This window comes from Myripristis murdjan, chromosome 23 (genome assembly GCF_902150065.1).
Source record: "Myripristis murdjan chromosome 23, fMyrMur1.1, whole genome shotgun sequence".
Lineage (NCBI taxonomy): Eukaryota > Metazoa > Chordata > Actinopteri > Holocentriformes > Holocentridae > Myripristis > Myripristis murdjan.
The window spans coordinates 7,678,603-7,699,242 of NC_044002.1; the positions used below are offsets into that span (position 1 = coordinate 7,678,603).

The following is a 20,640-nucleotide window of genomic DNA, read 5'->3' on the forward strand; positions in this document are numbered from 1 at the left end:
TGGAACGCATTGGCCAAAATGTTGTCTGGAATGACAACACCCACAAAAAGTGTCAATGTTTGTGTGGAGAAATGTTTGACATGGAGACTGAAACTGAAACAGACTAGGATTGGAAGCAAGCAGCCTGTAGCTACTGGCTGCTGCCCCTGACACGATTTAGCCAGAGGAAAAGGAAAAGGAAGGAAAAGCCCTGAAAACTGGCCCGGAAGCCCCCAAAAATTTGTTGTTGCCTCCTGAGGCTGGATCGATGTCAGGCTGAGGATGCACGAAAACACACATTTAATGGGGATTCACTGTCAACACTCTTTTCCTGCACTCTTTGTGGAACTACTTTCTTTATATGTATCACTACACAGCGGCTTCACCTTTACCAGGTGTGTAAACAAACACACTGCACTGTGGGGAGTTGCTGTGTAGTGATACAGAAACAAAGTAGTTCCACCAGTTACCAAGCAAGAGGAGGAAGAGCCAGAGAACTTGTAAGCTTTTTATTAATAATAATTGTAAAAATGCCTTGAATTTGTTATATGTGAGGTTATTCAACAGCAAGATTTTATCCCTGCAATTTGTTAAAAAATCATGTTGCTTACCAGTGCATTACCAAATTCTCAGCCTCCATATACTGTCCCCATCATAATTAATACAGCTTCGTTGTTTTAATTACAGTTTTACTCGAACCCAATCAATATCTCTTGAATGAGAACGACCGTCGCTTTATGAGCAATTTAATGTGTTGAGATAAAATGGAGACAATGGCTTTATTGCCGCTTTAATGTTCCCATAAATTCATAAAGGAGCCCACGGAGGAACACAATACATGATGGGGGCATTTCCTCCACATATAGTGGCAACAGAGTGAAATGAACTCCAATTAATTTCAAATACATTTCAAATAGAAATATCAAAGCAAGGCGTTTGTGTACTCGTTTGTGTACATAGCACAGTCAAAAATAAAGAATAAAGGTAAACATGTCAGTATTGATGAGAAAAAGATCAAAGTATTTTAGTTAAGAGTTAAGTGGATGTAGGATGATAAATTGATATATTTTTATTTGTTTGTTTTTTACAGTAATGAGTTTAGGTATAGGCATGGATGTGATGTTATTTTATTATCCATATGGGACATAAAATGCACCTTGTAGTTTTGCTGTGAAATTTGGATGGTATGCTTCTAAAATTTCAAGGCTTAATAAATAAATAAATAATGACAATGTTTTGTGAATTTAAAAGATGAGGCTGTCTCTGACTTGGAAAGTATTGGCTCTGAATCCTGAACAACAACATTTCAACAAAATTTTTTAATATTCCCGAATGATGGTAAGAATTATGTCAAAAATGAAAAAAAAAAAAAAAAAAAAAAAAAAAAAACCTGTCCAGATGAATAACTGTGGCTTATAATGAGTGGAGAGCAACAGAATCAGAGTTTATTTCTTAGTCCCAAGTTTGTGAGACTGTGTAGATAAAAATAGTGGGATCCAGTTATATAGTGACTTACAGAAGGGCAGTAGCACTATATGAAGAACACTTGTTAGATCTGAAATCATGTCAGTATTAATGCCACACTTAAGCTCTTGTAATGACTGATGGCGCCGATACAGGCTGATATGATTGAAACTCGAGCAAACATTTAGACAATAGACAATTACATCCATAATTCATTGTGCCATCCATGACAGCAAAGTACATTCACGGCAAATGATTGCAGTCAATGCCAGCCAATGCGTAATGAAAGTGATGAATTATTAATTGTGTTCATTATTCATAATAAACATAGACTCCAATGCAATTAAATCCTGTTTTCCTTGGTGACTGATATAGTATTGCTTTCCACCCAACCCAGATTTCATTATTACATTTTCAGAGGGGAGTGTGTAGAAACTGGGAAACGTTGCTTGAGTTGGTTTAAAAGATTACAAAGATAATGCAAATTAATTAGAGCGGGCTTATTTAATTTGATCAGTTATAACTTAAGAATCCACACTGACTTTTGTAAATACGGCAGTAAGTCGAAAATGGCTCAGTAGAGGAGCCATGTTTGGTATTATCACTATTAGAATAGTAACGGCTATATTTTTGGCCACTTACAAAAGTATTGAAATTTGGCTCCACAATGTGAACAAAATACACAAGAGTCTGGCACAATCCCACCACCACCCACAATCACTGAAGTCACTCTTTCATTCATAAGAGACTACAAAGCTCACTTATTAGAAATAGGAATATAGTTGAAAGGGCAAAAATGGGAATATATCATATCATAATAATGTCAGTTGCTTTAGTGGTTTGAGAGTGACGAACATTAGCTTTTGGAGCTGAAGTGTCTTGTTAGTAGCCCGTCCTCCATCTCAACTACTGGGTCCTTTGAAATCCAGAAATGTCAGCGAGTTGAAGTAACCACTGAATCATTGGTATTGATAAACAACTCTGTCAAATCCCTGCAAATGTATTATGGTCATTTTTTTGCCAAGGGGCAAGAAAAATCTTAATTATTGAACCTGAGAATGGAGTGTAAGGTGTCAGTGAATGATCTACCGGGAGCGCGTGGATGACTTTGATGTCCGATAGTTTTTCCAGCAGTCCAGTCCTCCCAAAATGTGGTGTATTTTTTTTTTTTTTCAAGGAACAGCTCAGCTGGCCTTGTGACAGCCACAGGCGCAGGGAACACAAACCCCACACAGTCTTTCTTGCAACAGGGGCAGATCCCCAGATAATTTCGACGTCACACACCCTGCAGACAGCTAGGGATGACTGTCTTCTCTGACGCCTAAACAACTAGGCAGTGTGTTTGTGTGTGCCTGTGAGAGGGCACAGAAAGAGAGAGAAGATAACGAAAGAGAGAGAGATTAGATCAAGTGAGGGAGAGAGAGCGAGGGGAGAGAAAGATAGACTGCCTTTCGGGAGCCACTGAGTCAGACGAGCATGATGTATTGTTCTTTTTTCGACTTTTTGAAACTGGGTTCTTTGTGCCTTGGCTTTTGGACAGCGGGGATCCATATCATCATGCTACAGTGCCAGAAAAAAAATATGTATACATTTCAGACTCTGGGAAAACCTGAAAATCTCCAAGAAGGCTTTGAATGCCAGTCTCACTTGTGTCCCCGGAGGCGAGAGAATCCATAGCGTCAGATTTGCAATGACACACACCGCAAACACATCTGAAACCCATCAGCGCCAACGTGACCTTTTCCAGATTTCTGCCACTTCTACCTGTCTGCATCTCTCTTTACCCATCTCTCCGTGTCATTTCAGAGGGCACTTAAAGAGCACTTAAAGGGCTGGCTGATAAAACAGCCTTGTGCAGGTGCTACAGTAACCTGCTGTTACCTGTCCATAGGTTTTAAATCAGCCATCTTGTCCATCATTTATATTGTGTGTCATCTAATGTAATAATACGGCCTACACAATCCACACTGAAACACTCTGTGGGATGAGGTAGGCTTTATGTGTGCACATTTATGTGTGTGTGTGTGTGTGTGTGAGGTGTGCCAGAGTCAGGGCAATAACCGTAAGGCATGACCTGAATGCTAACAGCAGCGTCTGTGTCTGTGCGTGCTGATAACCAATTCACATCTCTCATCGTGGATTTGGATTGTAACTTATGAGGAGGTATTGGTAGGTATGGGTGCCTGCTGAGGATTGATCTAGCCATGTCTAGGAGGCAAAAAGACCATCAAGTGCAGCAAATTTGATCTATCCCGTTCCCATTCTGTGTACAAAAGGTGTGGGAATACTCTGAATTGCGCTCTTTTATCTTGCTCAGATGTGTCAGATTTGACATTTGCCGTAAGATGCTGTAAAGTCTATCAGCTGATATGATTGATTGGGCTGGCCTTTTTTGCACTCATCCACAAATGAGATCCTTTTCGTGTTCTTTCACAAAAGGACAGACCTTGTTTACTCCATCCTGTTAAGACAGCAACACCTGCTGTGTGTGTGCGTGTGTGTGTGTGTGTGTGTGTGTGTGTGTGTGTGCGTGTTTCCATCTTTTTTCCTGTATCCACATATCACTGAATGTTCATGAATGCTGTTTTCTGTATGAATGCATGTACATGTGTGCCTTTGTGTCACTGTGCTATGTGTTTTGGGTGTGTGTGAGAAAGAGAAGAGGGGTAATTAAGTCCCAGGACATGCAACCACACGCACGCACGCACACACACACACATGTTGTGCGTGATAATAGGCCCTCTAATTGGGTGACTCAAAACAGAACTTGTTCCATGGGTGCAAAGGGCTCAGCTGGTTGCCGAGGGCAGTGTCTCCATGAGGACGGTATGGAGGATGACCTTTTTCTCTCCTTTTCGTCCCTTGTGAGGGATAATCCATGTGGATACAAGGACTGGACTCAATTTTCTCAATGTTTGTTTTGTTTTAGCATTTATTTCCAAGGGGCTCTAAAGTGTTTTCATGCTGTTGACCCCAAAATGGACAAAGACCGCAGAAGAAGTCCCACATAGGATGTTTTTATGCCATGACTTGACATTAAATTACACATCTATCTACACTTTACCACAGGGGACAATAACAATGACCTGTCCAGGGTTTTTACCTGCCTTCTTCCCAGTGCATGCTCGATAGGTTCCACACACAGTTAAAGTGGATCCTGTGATGGCCATCTTATGTATTTCGAAATTGGGATAGCTTCTGGTGAATGAAGTGATAGCTGGGCTTCTTGGGGGACAGCCGGTGCAGAGTGAGTGGCTGAGGCTGGTTTGGCCTCCACTTCACTGGGCAGGGATGTGGGGAGGTCAGGTGGAAAACAGCAACGGGGGCGTGGGCACACATCTCCTGGGGCGGTTTATGAGCCTATGGCAGGGAAACGCTCGGAGACACGGCTAAATTTGGATCTGCCCCGGGATTTCACACTGTGATGCCCAACGCGACCTGTGGCCTTAGCTGGGAGAGAATTATGGGCTCTACCTTTGACTGCAAATGCCTTTGTGCCCAGAGTAAGTCAGCAACCATGCACTGGTGTGACTGCAGATTTCATTCATATGGCTTGAACACTCTTTGCCAGTGACAGCACTTCAATGTTGCAATCCTGGTAAAGCATAACATTTTAAGTGACTCTGACCATCAGTAATGAAACCACAAGGAATATCTAGTGTGGGATTGGCTCGCCATCTACTGGAAAAACAGCAAATTACACTTGAGTACATTTCAGCCTTGAGGTAGTGACATTCAGTGTTAAGTTAGTTAGAGAGAAAAATAGGATAATATCTGTTCTCCTCTCTATTATGTGTTTCTTTACATGACCTATATCATCATGATGCACCCTTTAAATGAAGCAGGCATATGATCTTGACTGGAGAAAATCTTTTAAAGATGACAAAAAAAATCAGCATTAAAATTGTATCCAGGTCTACAAATTCAAATGTTTCACTTGAAGAAGAATCTCAAATGTGTATTTGCTTTAACAGTCAGGATTCCCCTCAAACATCCTAATTTCCGTGTCTCCCAGCTGCGTCAACACAGGCTTTCTTAGCCAAACACCGGGAACTGTCTGCACCCCTGTAATCTTGTTTTGCATGAAATGTCACGGTCTGGCGGTATGTTCAGTTGGCTGCTTGTGGCCTTCACGGCCTCCAAACGACGCTCTCGAGTGAGTCTTCTGTAGAGAATGGGATGGGGCTCAAACTGCGAAGGAACAATTGTTCACACTTTACAAATCAAAATCAAAGGACCATGTTGGTATGTGCATATTGTTATGTGCTGTGTGGAGGAATTTTAACGAGCAGCGCTATCACTCACTGATGAAGTGAAAGTGACAGCTGCACAGTGACCAGTCCAGTCAAAACAAAAGGAAAATAAAATTATGAGGTATAGTCACAATTTGTTTTAACACTTTGCTATGGGCCAATTATTTTTCCCTTTTGGCAGAAATATTGCAAGGTTATCCAAGATATATATGTATATCTATCTATCTATCTATCTATCTATCTATCTATCTATCTATCTATCTATCTATCTATCTATCTCTGTGTGTGTGTGTATGTACAGTACAGGCCAAAAGTTTGGACACACCTTCTCATTCAATGCGTTTTCTTTATTTTCATGACTATTTACATTGTAGATTCTCACTGAAGGAATCAAAACTATGAGTGAACACATGTGGAGTTATGTACTTAACAAAAAAAGGTGAAATAACTGAAAACATGTTTTATATTCCAGTTTCTTCAAAATAGCCACCCTTTGCTCTGATTACTGCTTTGCACACTCTTGGCATTCTCTCGATGATGGCCACTCGTTTTTCTTTAGTTAGCTGATTGGTTCTTGCCATAATATGAATTTTAACAGTTGTCCAATAGGGCTGTCGGCTGTGTAATAACCTGACTTCTGCACAACACAACTGATGGTCCCAACCCCATTGATAAAGCAAGAAATTCCACTAATTAACCCTGATAAGGCACACCTGTGAAGTGAAAACCATTTCAGGTGACTACCTCTTGAAGCTCATCGAGAGAATGCCAAGAGTGTGCAAAGCAGTAATCAGAGCAAAGGGTGGCTATTTTGAAGAAACTAGAATATAAAACATGTTTTCAGTTATTTCACCTTTTTTTGTTAAGTACATAACTCCACATGTGTTCATTCATAGTTTTGATTCCTTCAGTTAGAATCTACAATGTAAATAGTCATGAAAATATTGAAAACGCATTGAATGAGGTGTGTCCAAACTTTTGGCCTGTACTGTATGTGTGTATGTATACATATACACACACACACACACACACACACACACACACACACATATATATATATATATATATATATATATATATATATATATATATCAAGTCATCACCATGTTGACAGCTTTATTTTGAAAAAGGCAAAGATCCATGGGAGGACATGTGAGTGTCATTATCTCTACCAGAGGCCTGTTGCACAAAACTAGGATAAGGGATTAAGCCGGGATATCTTGGTTATCCTGGATTAACTTATCCTTGATCCGGTTGCACAAAAGTAGGATAGTGGATAGCAGGATATGTTTTGATATAAGTTACCATGGAGATGTATTCTGTGGAGCTAGCCTGCTCCAGACCAGGCTAAGTTCCAGGATTTATTTAATCTTATCCCTTATCTCAGTCAGCAGTCACCACAAACGGAAACTAAACGTTATTCTACTGCCCACTACGCATTGTTATCACATCGTCACCTTCCTAAAATAATCGCCTAAGTCATTTTTTCAGGTTTTTCAAGAGACACAAAAAAATTCACCAAAAATTAACTATGATATTTATTGATAATTTCACTCAAAAATGTTATATAAAAAAAGATGACTACTGACATACTAAAAACAATGTCAGTCAATTATGTAACATAACAGAAATAAATGACTTAGGCAAATTTCTGAACATGCCTTTGTTGACTTAGGCAATTGTAATATGTTATATGCCAAAGTTATACTAAACCTCATCACTTACCAATTGAGGATGAGCCCTGGATCATTGAAATAACTTCACTGGCAGAGAAAATTTTCTTTCTTCTTGATACCGCTGCCATCTTGAAATGCTTAAAATAGCCTAAAAACGTTTTTTTTTTTTTTTTTTTTTGCCTTAGGCAAAAATAAAACTACCAAAGTCACAGTTTTTGCACACAAGTGATTTAGGCAGTTATACTTCAGGGGTAGAATGGCATGACCTGTTCTGATGCTGGTGATTTCACCAGAGGTGGCCAGCATCAAGAGGAGATGATTTAGGCAAAAAACTCATTTTTGACAAAAAAAAAAAAAAAAAAAAAAAAAAGACTTAGGCGATTATTTTAGGAAAGTGTCGAAACTAGACCCCCTGTCATTTAAACATTTGTGATCATTAATTTGATGATTTTAGATGTTGCAATATTAGATAATTTACAGTTTCCCATAGACTATAAAATACACATCCCATATAAATATAAATACACATCAAAGAGTAACATGACATTCCTTTATTGAATAAGGACAAATCAAAGCAGGTAAACAATCAGCTCCTTCACACAGTGACTCTACATGATAGAAAGCACAGAATCAAAGCATATTATACAATACAAGAATAAAGACACATTCAAAGGTCTGTATGTAATACACCCTGCATGTGTGCACACTGAAATAAATGCAGGACAAATCCATACACAACAAATGAACAGACAAATGAATGGATGCAGTAGCAAGCTTGTATACACACAGTATACAGCACAAACGACATAAGAGGCCAAATCAGTTTAAATACAATTAAGCATTCTTTTTTTTTTTAATTCCTCTGCCAATGCAGGCCATATTTAACTGAAATTCACAGCATGCATCTCTGCCACTGCAGGACATATTTAACTTAAATTTAAAGCATGCATGTTAACTAAAATAATTTAACACATATTGGTCCCTGAGCAGCCGACCACTGTCGTCATCAGGGAAGATGCAGGATTGTCCCAGTCTGTGTGATGGCACTCTGGGGGCCCTCTCCTTCCTCAGGCAGGCCACACTGTGGAGGACAGCACAGGCCACAGTGATGTCACATGCCCTCAAAGGGCTGACCCTTAAGTCCTGAGGACAGTGAAAAGCGTGCCTTCAGGAGGCCAAAGGTCATTTCAGTCCTGGCCCTTGTCCTGGCATGGGCAGGACTGTAGGCCTGCTGTGCTCCCTGGGGGTCTGTGGTGTCAGGAGAAAAGGCTGGCAGGCATACCCCCTGTCCCCTAGCAACATACCAGAGAATTCACCTGTCAATACAAAATCTCGTCATCACAAGCTCATAAATAGAGTGACATTCTTGACACAGCCATGATGTAAAAAGTGGTTATTAATAGAGGTTGTGTGGCTCACCTTGTGATAGGCGCTGATAGATTCCAGAGGTCTGAAAGACTTGGGAGTCATGGACTGAGCCAGGCCACTTTGCCACAACATTGCTGATCAGACAGTCAGCATTGCAGACCATCTGAAATTATAAGATGAAGACTATTAAACCAATCAACTGACATCACAAGCAGTGTACAGTGTTCATTAATTGACAATATCAAAAAGTCATGTTCACCTGAACATAATGCTGTGAAAGGATTTCCTATTCACAAAACCCACCTCATGGGCACCTGAGGGGGATTTTATCTTGATGTGCATGCAGGGGAGCATGAGGGGCAAATATAAGGATAACATAAGAGGAACTTTATTTATCCTAAAGTGAAATTCAATTCAGTCAGTGAGCTCATCTATTTATCAAATTGTTATACAGTCTGAAGGAGTTACATTTACACAATTTCACTCACATCTGCAGTAAATTTCACTTACAATTTCAACTGATTAATAATCAGAGTACAGCTACGTTTTCGGAGATGTTAATTAACTATTTGGATTGTAATTGTGATGGTTTCAGCGGAACAGTGAGTGTGTATTTGCGCACTACTTACGCATTCAGGCGGTCTGCAGTACTTTTCCACGCTTTCTCTCGTTGTTTGATAACAGTGGCCGTGCTGCCCTTCTTTTTTATTTGATTTTTCACCTCCTCGTAAGCCTCCATAAGGATTTCTGCCTCAGAGGGGGAGACATACGCTGCTCTCGCTGCTACGGTGAATCGGTGAATCTGTGATCGATGGCGGGGTCTACTGAGGAAGCCGCGTGCGCGCACTTATCCAGGATAGGTTTCAGCTGGCTTGATGAATCCGTGTCTGCTGATCCTGGCTTGGCCTTTGTGCAACCAATTGAGCCTGGACGCTCGTGTTTTGGATTCGTTGAGCTCGGCTCAGTCACTTATCCCGGATGTCTTAATCCTACTTTTGTGCAACGGGCACCAGGCGGCAGCCTGAAGAAGATATTGTGTTTGGTCCTGTGTGTGTCTGTTTGTCTGTATGCGGTTAATCTCAAAAACTACTGGGTCTACCAGTCTAAAATTTTTTGCTGCACCACGTCTTGAGGTTGCAGTGATTCAAACCTTTGCAAAACATTTGTTTTGGCTATTTCTTGTCTCTCTCTTCATTTATTGTCAAGCTCGCTCAATCACTGCAGCTGTCTCTAACTCTCCTCTAGGGTCATTTTTTAGATTGTGGTGGTGTTTGCTCCAACTGTGAGTTAAAAAAAACAGGACTTGGATTTCATTTTTTGGGTGAGTTTATACACAGCTGACAAGAGAGTCAGCAGAGCTCTGAGCACATACATGGGAGGAAAATGCTGTCAATTTTTTTTTTAAAAAAGCCATCGCTGTTTCATCAGCAGACTATTTGCCTAAACTTCATGGGTCTTTAAAATGAGTGTGTGTGTGTGTGTGTGAGAGAGAGAGAGAGAGAGAGAGAAAGAGAGAGAGAAAGTGGTAGAGAAAGACCTTTAGTAGTAATTTTGTCACTTAAGGCCCCAAAATATTCAGAAACAGCTCTGTCAATTGTTTTTTTTTTGTTTGTTTGTTTGTTTGTTTGTTTTGTTTTGTTTTGTTCTTTTTTTGTGGTTATGTAGGAATAGTCGATCATTTTCTGCCTACCTGAGTTTTATTGTAGTATTCTTACCTTTTTTAATAAATTCTGTATAACTGCACTCAAATTCATGTGTCTGTCTGTTTTTCTTTACATTTATCTGTATCTTGCCCTGAACGCAGAGGCTAGTCTTGTGGTGACCCAGATTAAGGTGTGGTGTGTTGAATACTAAGTGTTGACTACAGCCCTCCTGTCGTTTGTGCAGCTGCCTCTACAAGACCCTGTTTTTTTCCCTCGGGCTGTAAGGGACCGTGTCAAGCTGAACACACATGGACACACACAAAACAGCACAATACAGCATATGTGAGCCTCTAAACTGCCGTAATTACTTGCTGAAGCTTGTATGTGACTGCAGGCTTTGTTCCCAGCTCTGACGGGATGGGTGGGTCACCGTGGTTACTGTTCTGATTTGCAAGAGCCAATGAGGGGAGAAAAACAAGTGGGCTAGATTAGGGGGAGAGAGCCGTATTTGGTCAGGTCAGCTGGGTTTACAACTTGGTCTTTTTCCCCCTGCAGCTCCGTGCATATTTACTGGGCTGCTGCAAATTTATGTCCGCAGGAGATAACACTGAGCACAAAGAAGACTACTGATTACTGATATTTGGGAAAAGTGAAAAGAATTCTGCTGCTGTTTTCTCAAAAGAGGTGAGCATTTAAATTTGATGTTGAAATGCTAAGTGTAGATGTATACTTCAAACTATAGCAGAATTGAGTAATCTCACAGCACTGTGCGGTCAGTTCTCTGCTGGAAGGTGTCAGAGTTGAACCTACAACAGCAATTAATAGGACAAAGATGAAGAGACAGGGGGATGAGATGAAGGAGAAGAAAGAAGAGGGGGCGGTGCAGCTTCACAGGACGATAGGCCTGCTGTCTGCTGTGTCCTTCATCATCGGTACAGTGGTGGGCAGCGGGATCTTCATTGCACCCAAGGGTGTCCTGATGAACAGCGGCAGCGTGGGGCTCTCTCTGCTGGTGTGGGCCCTGTGTGGGCTCCTCTCCACGTTTGGTAAGAGAGCTGCTGCTTCAAGTTACCTCTGCACCACATTCAAGATGTCAGTGTTTGAACATTGTTATGCTGTAAATACCTACTCAGACAGGGTGGGAAAGCCTACAATGCAATCCTCCATTGAAACCCAGCATCTGAATAAGGTAACACTTTACAATAAGAGTACAACAATTAATGTTAGTTAATGCCGTAATAAACATTAAGTAACAGTTAACTAACCATTAACTAATGTGTCTAAGAATCATGTATTAATGCTGTTCATGCATTAATTTATATGTTATTTAAGGGTTATTGTAGATGTTGTTAACATAAGTAAATGCCATAAAATCATTAACTAACAGTTAATTAACCATTACGGCATTGACTAATGTTAACTAACGTTAATTGCTGTACTCTTATTGTAAAGTGTTACCCTGAATAAAAATAACATTTGTGTGGAATCGAATCAGACTTTCTTGTGTAAGGAGGTGACACACATACGACTGATATATTCCTAATCCTAAATCAAAAACTGATATTGAAATGAAGAGCCTTTCAATATATGACTTTGCTTGAATGAAACTTGGCAAGTCCCAGTTTGAAACAAATGGGTTAGTACTATATGCTTTTTTAAACCATTTGTTCTATCAGGGGCCCTGTGCTATGCTGAACTGGGCACCACCTTCACAAAGTCAGGAGGTCACTACACTTATCTACTGGAGACACTGGGACCTCTGCCTGCCTTCTTGCGACTCTGGACGGAGTTCTTATTTATCAGGTCAGTCAAATTTTTGGTGAATTCTGTAGACATAAAACTGACCCTAAAAACACATCACACCGTTAAACAAGTGTGTTTTTCATTTACAGACCAGCTGTGGCGTCCTATGTTTCCTTGGCCTTTGGTCGCTATGTGGTGGAGCCATTCTTTGCACCTTGTGCTGCTCCCATGGTGCTTATCAAAATAGTCAGCATCCTTGGAGTGAGTGAGTGGCTCTATTCTATCTCTTCCTCCGACACACACAATGGTCATACCATGCACTGTACTGAAAAATTTGCATTGATGTCAGCTTCCCTTTAATGAGTTATTTCTCCTTGTGAGCCTGTAGCGTTTGTAGTAGCGGTCAACTGCTGGAGTGTGACCGTGGCCTCTCGTACTCAAGTCACTTTGACATTCGTTAAGATGTTTGCCCTGGTCCTTATCATTATCCCCGGGGTCATCGCACTAGCCAAAGGTGGGCAAGTTATACTTGATCCAATTAAATACATTAATTTTTACAGTAGACTGATGAGAGGTGAATTAGCCATTTTAAGGCCAGCTGAATTGGCATACATGTGTCAATAATGTTCAGTGATCTCTGTATGTTCTTCTTTGCAGGAAAGACAGAAAACTTCCAAAATGGGTTTGAGGTTGACTTATTAACACTGGATAGGTTGCCCTTGGCCTTCTATAATGGCTTATATGCCTATGGAGGATGGTAAGCATACAGTATGAATACTGACTGAAGTTTTTAAAAGCTTAAACTTTGCTGGCTAACTATATTATAAAGATGAATATCAACAAGACTAGGTCAGAACCTAGTTGTGGCTGAGCCACGACTACATTTAGAAAGCGGCTGTTTTTACCTTGGTTCTGTGAACAGCAGCTGGACAGCAGTTTTCAAACCCTGATTATGTATAAAGTTAAACAGCTGTTGGCTGGCTGCTGGTGGAGCTCCACCAGTCAGCCATCCAATGGTGTAACTGACTCAGTCAGTGACAGCGATTCAGGTTTGTATGGCTGGCCCCACTGTTGTGGTCCAGCCAACATTAACACCTGAGAAATCAGAACTGTGACTGTATGGATGTGCTTTTCCATTTTTCTTCAGGTTTTATCTGAATTTTGTCACAGAGGAGGTCATTAACCCAAATAGGTACTTCACATTTCTGTTCCACATCAACATGCGTCTAAAAGACCGGTTGCCTTGCAGATACTATATCTGTCCATGTGTGTCCTGACAGAAACATCCCATTGGCAATAATCTGCTCCATGGTGACAGTCACAGTCTTCTATGTGCTTGTTAATGTGGCCTACTACACCGTGATGACTCCTGCGGAGCTCCTGCTGTCTGATGCTGTAGCTGTGGTCAGTGCTATTCTATTCCTCACATTATGGTAAACAGATCTCCAGTTTGTTGGAGAGACATTCTCACCCAGTGTCTGTGTCTTTGTAGACATTTGCCAACCGTGCTCTCCAGGGGCTGGCGTCTGTGATTCCCATTTTAGTGGCCACGTCCTGCCTGGGAGCACTGAATGGTGGATTCTTCGGATCACCCAGGTGATCTAGTGATAGAAATGAGCCAGATTCAGTGCCTGAACTCTGCCTGAATTGACTGACTGACTGTCTGCCAACCTGATTGTCAGTCTTTCTGTCCACACTGCAGGATGTTGTTTGTTGGAGCCAGAGAGGGTCACTGGCCAGCACTCTTTTCCATGATCCACATCCGAAGACATACTCCTTTGCCTGCTGTGCTGCTATTGGTGATGTACTTTTCATGCTCTCTGAATTGGCAAATCGAGCTCTCCTGTTGCATGATGTAGGCAAGAACAGATGAAGACCTCAAAAACCTCAGGGAATGCCCACCTCACAGAACACCTCTCTTACTCTCCTTACTCTAATCTTAACCTCACCAAACAGTGGCTTAACCTAAACTCTAACCTAATGCCTAAACTGAATAATTTCTAAGAGCATGCTGAGGAGAATGAGGTAGGCATTCCTTGTGGTCTTTGTGTCTGTTGCCAGACCTTCTTGCTTCTGATCAGACACAAGATCATTGTTTGGTGTGATAGGTGAGGTAAAAAAAAAAAAAAAAAAAAAAAAAAAAAAAAAAAAAAAAAATCAACCACTACATGACACCATTTTTGGCAACAAAATGATCACATTTTAAAATACTGATAAGGGCTATCATCATCTTCAATACAGGAATATGAGTACTGGCCTTCAAAAACCCTTTTCAGATACCCCATGGACTTGGAATTAGATTAGCCTGAAAATATGGGCAAACAGTGAAAAGGTGACTTTACCCTCCACTACAGCATTGCTGATATAACAGTCTACACAGCTGGACTGACAAAGGTCTTCATTATAGCTGCATTTCCTGTATGTCTCCATGCAGTATCCCCTGGTGGTGGTAATGATTGCCACTGGAGAAATCTACCAGCTCATCAACTTTGCTTCCTTCACTCGTTGGTTCTTCATTGCCCTGGCCACCTTGGGGATGCTCATCCATCGCCATCGCTTTCCCCTCCACCCCAGACCTTTCAAGGTTGCCATGTCTGCCATTATTATGGTCAACTACTATGTTCATGCTTTCATCATTCATTACCCTAAACTGATTGACCTGTTTTATTTGCTTGATGTGACCTAGGTACCCCTGGCCATCGCAGTCATCTTCACAGTTGTGTGCTTCTTCATTGTTGGCCTGTCTCTGTATTCGGACCCATGGAACACAGGGCGAAGCTGTGCCCTCACACTGACTGGCATCCCAGTTTATTTCTTGACTGTCCACCGTTTCCGTCTGCCCCGTAAATGGAGACAGATCTTTGGTGAGTCAACCAAGAATATAACTAATCAGAAATTTATTTGAAGTACTTTTCATGGTGGACGACTGACCATACTGGGATAATGTTTTTTGTATCTTAAGAAGGACATTAGTCACTTGTAGAGCGTAGACATGGTTGCTGAGAGATGTGCTGTTTAGACTGTGAAGATGGAAGCAGCTTGGACTCTTTGATGACTCTGCCTCTCCTCCACATCCCCAGACCACTGCAGCAGGCAGCTGCAGATCCTGCTGGAAGTGGCTCAACAGGAGGTCCAGACATACTGAGGACCCTGAGGACATTGTGCTCACTCTCATCCTGTCTGTCTGGATACCATCTGCTACACTCCAGCAAATATACACCTTAACCAGTCATTTAATCTAATGGAGTTTGGATAGATGGGTTTCAAGCTATTGACATCCCACTTTTAGAAATGTCCTGGAAACAGCCCCTGTGATGTTGGTAGAATTATCAGACTGATGACTTATAAAGAGGAAAAAGACAGTTTAGCAGTGTAACTTGCCGAATGTTACTGCAAATAAGACAACTGTTTTCCACTGCTGCTGACATACTTGTTTCTCCTCATCATTCATCATGGACATATAGCTCTGCTCAAGACTAAGTGCATATTTCTGTATGAAACAATGAATATATTTTTTCTCAGTCAGAGACAATGTATAAAGGATGTTTCAGCCTTAATTTGAATAAAAAACACAAATACAGCTGCAATGACCACAGTCCAAGCAGCATGAGACCTAACTGAGCTTTGATGCTTATTGAAGATAATTCTGAAACTTGTTGTCATAAACTTCTGTGGAGAAACAAAGCCTGGGATGTATTAGGCTGTAAGATGAAAAGCTTGAAAAGGTGATCAGATAAAATTGACAGGGTCCACAAGGAGGACTTGAACTCATGATCTGTGTAACTTCCGATGCAGATGCTTACGCTATGAGCCATTGAGGACATGGTTTGTCACATGCCAAACAGGAAAGTTTTTGGCAATTTGGTTTTGATAGCTGTAAACTTCCCTTTCAGTCAATGAAAAGCATCAACCAAAGATCAAGTTCTCAGTTACAGAACGTGTGTGTGTGTGTGTGTGTGTGTGTGTGTGTGTGTGAAAGAGAGGGAGAGACAGAGAGAGAGAGAGAGAGAGAGAGAGAGAGAGAGAGAGAGAGAGAGAGAGTAAATGCAATGTATGATTCTTATGAAAAGTTAGATTTATGTAAATGATAATACAGTTGGATATAAGATGCTATTTTAAGCTGTGAGTGTTGTGGTGCTTTTATTTTTCAGCACACTGGAAACTTGCATTGTCCTTATGTGCACTCCAAAGAATATGAAAGCAAATCTAGCTCCACCTGCTGGTGGATCTGTCTATAACAGCATGTCTGTCTAACATCTAACATCTAACAACCTCCACACCGCCCTCTGCTGTGAAAGAGGTGAAGATAATATTTGCTGAATTTACTAAATGTGCTCATTAATAACTAATAAATGTTCGCAGAAATCTTGATCTTTAGTATGGCCATTGAACAGAGAGAAGAGGTCATTTTTGAGATTCACTGTCTGCTGTCTGTGGTAGGGGGACAATGCTGTTTCAGGAAATATGATGTTGACTTGGCTTAGAATGAGGTCCTCCTGTTAGGACCTGTTCACCAATCTGCTGTTAGGGGCTGACAGATCACAGGTCAGTGTAAAAAAATAGCCGCCTATATATGTACTTTGCAAACTTCTCATGTATATTATAATTTACATTAGGATTAAAATACCAGTTCTGTTGTTTGAAAAAATAATGTACTTACATAAATACATTTGCAGGAACTGAGTCATACAGCCTTTTTTGAACCAAAATGAATTTTGAATATTGCCATTGGATTTTCAAACCAACAGAGGTCATTGATGTGCTTTTCTCAAGCTCTTAAGAAGCATGTACCTATTCAACTGAAGCTGAAACACTAAAATTGGAGTTGGAGTTATGCAGTTTTCATGTTATCACTAGCATACATATCAGTGATGATATGCAGTAAAACAAGTTTATGTGCTAGAAAGCAAAGTGGAAAGACTCTACATCTGTTATAATTTCTAACCTTTACATTGAATCAGTTCATATGAAATGAAACAGAGGTAGATTTGGACTGACTGCAGTGCAGCACTGTATTTATTTGTTACAATGCAAGTTTCAGTCTGTCCTCAGGCAGACAGCAGCAGCAGACTATTCGAAGCAGCTGATGGAGGAAGCGTTGGATTCTTGTCCTCTTGTTCTGTTTGACCTCTGAAAAGTAAAAGATCACAGAGCAAAGTCAGAGCCTGGACTCTTCTTGGTGGAAGCAGCTATCAGCTGCAGCGTGAACAGGCCTGAAGACTCAGACACAAGTCAGAGAGAAGAGCTCCTGATGTGGTGTCGGAGGACTGTCCAGCTTCTGCTCCTCAGTGTCGGCCAGGCAGGTGGTCCGGCCCTCCTGCACTGCAGACATGGCAGCAGCTTCAGCAGGAGGCTCAGAGGCTCCAGAGGAGCTGAAGCACCAGCAGAGTCCATTTCTGGGTCTGCTGTGTTCTCCTCCAGGCTGGGTTCCTCACACCAACGTACCTCAAGGAGGGAGGAGCTCAGTGTCATCCACTGCGGCTGGGTGGCCACAATCATCAAGTTCCAACTAAAGAGGAAGACAGGTGGGTTTAATTTTCAGAAAATTAAATTGTGATTTCATTTTTTTTAATATCATCTTACACTGTTACTCTATAATTTATGTGAGCGGATCTATCTGCCTTTTCAGTGTTGAGCTCTTTCATCATTTCTGCATGTTCTGAAAGCTCAAACCTGACAGAAATGTGCTCCACTGTGGTCGAAATGATGTCGTTCAGCACCTCTGGGCTGAAGTGGTCCAGCTCCTCCACCAGGTGGTCAGTGGTGTAGTTTTCTCAGACCTTCTCCGAGATGGATGGAGCCGTCTTGTCCCTGAGGGAACAGAAGAAGGGGAGATCAAATCTACTTCATGTAAGATAATATGCACAAAAAATACCATCAAGTAAATTCGCTTTTTTTTTCAAGTTACTGTAAGTACTGTCAGTAGGTGCTATCAAAGTTTGATTGCAGACATTATGCTCTACCTTTTCATTTGGACCTCACTCTGAAAGATACCACAGATTAATTGTTTTGTGTATTACTAATTTTCGTCCAAAGACCAGTTAAGTTTGTTTTCATTTTTTAACTGCTACTGATAAGATTTCCCATGCCAAGTTTATTGTAAATCAAATATTGCTCAAGTGAAAGCAAATGTGAATTAGACTCCAAGCTATTTGAACTGAAGGATGAGCTGTGGCCGGCTTATTGTTAGCCATGCCCAGGTTCAGCTGCAAATGTTTGACTTATCTGTACCCTGAGGTTGAGAAGGATAGGGCAAAGTTACTTGTGGATCTGAGCACATAACATCCTGAGCTTACTAATTTAAAGAAATAATTCTGTCTTGATTTATAGCTGCAGTGGCTCTGTGACATGACAGTTTTCTTTTAGATCTGATGATGACAACGCAGAATCATTCACTTCTGGTGGGCCTACACAGCCCCTTTCTGCTATACCTGTACAGCATAGGGGAGCTCTGTCTCAGCAAGCGCTTCTACGTCATCGCCGCAGTCAGAGCCTGAGCAGACTGGACTGGGCTGCTGCAAACGTATGTCCAGAAGAGATAACAGTGAGCACAAAGAAGACTACCACTGATTACTGATTTTTAGGAAAAGAGTGAAAGTGAAAAGTGCAAAGAATTCCTCTCACAAAAGAGGTAAGCATTAAACTTTGATTCTGAATTGTGAAGTATAGATATATACTTCAAACTATAGCAGAATTAGGTAATCTCAGTGCACTGTGTGGTCAGTTCTCTGCCTAAGGAAGGTGTCAGAGTTGAACGTACAACAGCAATTAATAGGACAAAGGTGAAGAGACAGGGGGATGAGATGAAGGAGAAGACAGAAGAGGGGGCAGTGCAGCTTCACAGGACGATAGGCCTGCTGCCTGCTGTGTCCTTCATCATCGGTACAGTGATGGACAGCGGGATCTTCATTGCACCCAAGGGTGTCCTGATGAACAGTGGCAGCGTGGGGCTCTCTCTGCTGGTGTGGGCCCTGTGTGGGCTCCTCTCCACGTTTGGTAAGAGAGCTGCTGCTTCAAGTTACCTCTGCTGCCTCAGAAAGATTTGTAACTGTGTGTTTATATCGAAGGCCTATAACATCATTTATTTATTGAGTGAAGGTCATGGTTTTAGACCCTTGACATTAGAATTGAAATGAAATGCTGATTTCTCAAATAAATGTTTGGCCTGAAAGCTGATCCTTGATATTTGCACGGCATTCAATATGTCTGTGTTTGACTGTTTTTATGCTGTAAATAGCTACTCAGACAGGGTGGGAAAGCCTCCAGTACAGCAGTGTGGCATGAGATGGCACTGTGGATGACGCTGACTGGCTGATACAATATTCAATATTTGCATAATGTAGTTTATCTTATATAATGACATGTAGTAACACACACACACACACACACACACACACACACACACACACACACACACACACACACACACACACACCTGATATCTTCCTAATTCCAGGTCAAACACCATCATATCAAAATGAAGAGCTTTTCAGTAAATGACTTTCTAATGATGATAATCATCACCATAATCTTTATTTATAGACCACTTTTGAAAAATCCATGTTACAAAGTTCTTTTCAACGGCAGCAAAAAAATAAATAACTAAGTAAACAAAAGCTAAATAAAAAAGTCATAAACTTATAAGATTTTAAGTTAAAACAGATACAAAACAATTTGGTGTATAAAAACCAATAAAAGACAATAAAATATAGTTCAAAGATAATTAAAACTCAAGTAAAATCAGGAATGGCTTTCCAAAAAAGCATGTTTTGAAGAAGGGACTTACAGACTCAGCTGTCCTTATTTCCTCAGGCAGATTGTTCCAGAGCCTCGGGGCCCAAACAGCAAATGGTCTGTCTCCTTTAGTTTTTTGGAACAGACAAACGATGTCTGCCTGAGGACATCAAAATACATACCAGTACATGGTACTAAGAGGTCAGAAATATAACAGGGAGAGCAGCCATAAAGAGCCTTAAAGGTAATCAGTAAGACCATAAAATCCTCTAAAACATTCTGGGAGCCAATGTAAAGAGAAACAGGAGTGATGTCATCACTCATCATCTGGTTAAAGCTCTGTACTGGCCTTCAAAAACCCTTTTCAGATACCCCATGGACTTGGAATTAGATTAGCCTGAAAGTATGGGCAAATAGTTAAAAGGTGACTTTACCCTCCACTACAGCATTGCTGATATAATCTACCAGCTCATCAACTTTGCTTCCTTCACTCGTTGGTTCTTCATTGCCCTGGCCACCTTGGGGATGCTCATCCATCGCCATCGCTTTCCCCTCCACCCCAGACCTTTCAAGGTTGCCATGTCTGCCATTATCATGTTCAACTACAGCCATACTTTCATCATTGATTACCCTAAACTGATTGACCTGTTTTATTTGCTTGATGTGACCCAGGTGCCCCTGGCTATCGCAGTCATCTTCACAGTTGTGTGCTTCTTCATTGTTGGCCTGTCTCTGTATTCGGACCCATGGAACACAGGGTGAAGCTGTGCCCTCACACTG

The 20,640-nt window shown here is 41.2% G+C and overlaps 1 protein-coding gene across 1 annotated transcript in view; it reads left to right on the forward strand.

Annotated features, from left to right (window-relative positions):
• The window catches only part of LOC115355561 (cystine/glutamate transporter), a 34,475-nt gene extending 18,752 nt beyond the window's left edge, over positions 1-15,723 (forward strand). Inside the window, exons 3-14 of the mRNA XM_030046419.1 lie at positions 11,161-11,429; positions 12,060-12,186; positions 12,276-12,391; positions 12,515-12,640; positions 12,784-12,883; positions 13,274-13,318; positions 13,407-13,530; positions 13,619-13,722; positions 13,829-13,925; positions 14,561-14,710; positions 14,813-14,990; positions 15,207-15,723. Of these exons, the coding sequence (XP_029902279.1) occupies positions 11,161-11,429; positions 12,060-12,186; positions 12,276-12,391; positions 12,515-12,640; positions 12,784-12,883; positions 13,274-13,318; positions 13,407-13,530; positions 13,619-13,722; positions 13,829-13,925; positions 14,561-14,710; positions 14,813-14,990; positions 15,207-15,271 (1,501 nt within the window). The 3' untranslated portion in view covers positions 15,272-15,723. The remainder of the gene's footprint in view (positions 1-11,160; positions 11,430-12,059; positions 12,187-12,275; positions 12,392-12,514; positions 12,641-12,783; positions 12,884-13,273; positions 13,319-13,406; positions 13,531-13,618; positions 13,723-13,828; positions 13,926-14,560; positions 14,711-14,812; positions 14,991-15,206) is intronic.
• The last annotated feature ends 4,917 nt before the right edge of the window (positions 15,724-20,640 follow it).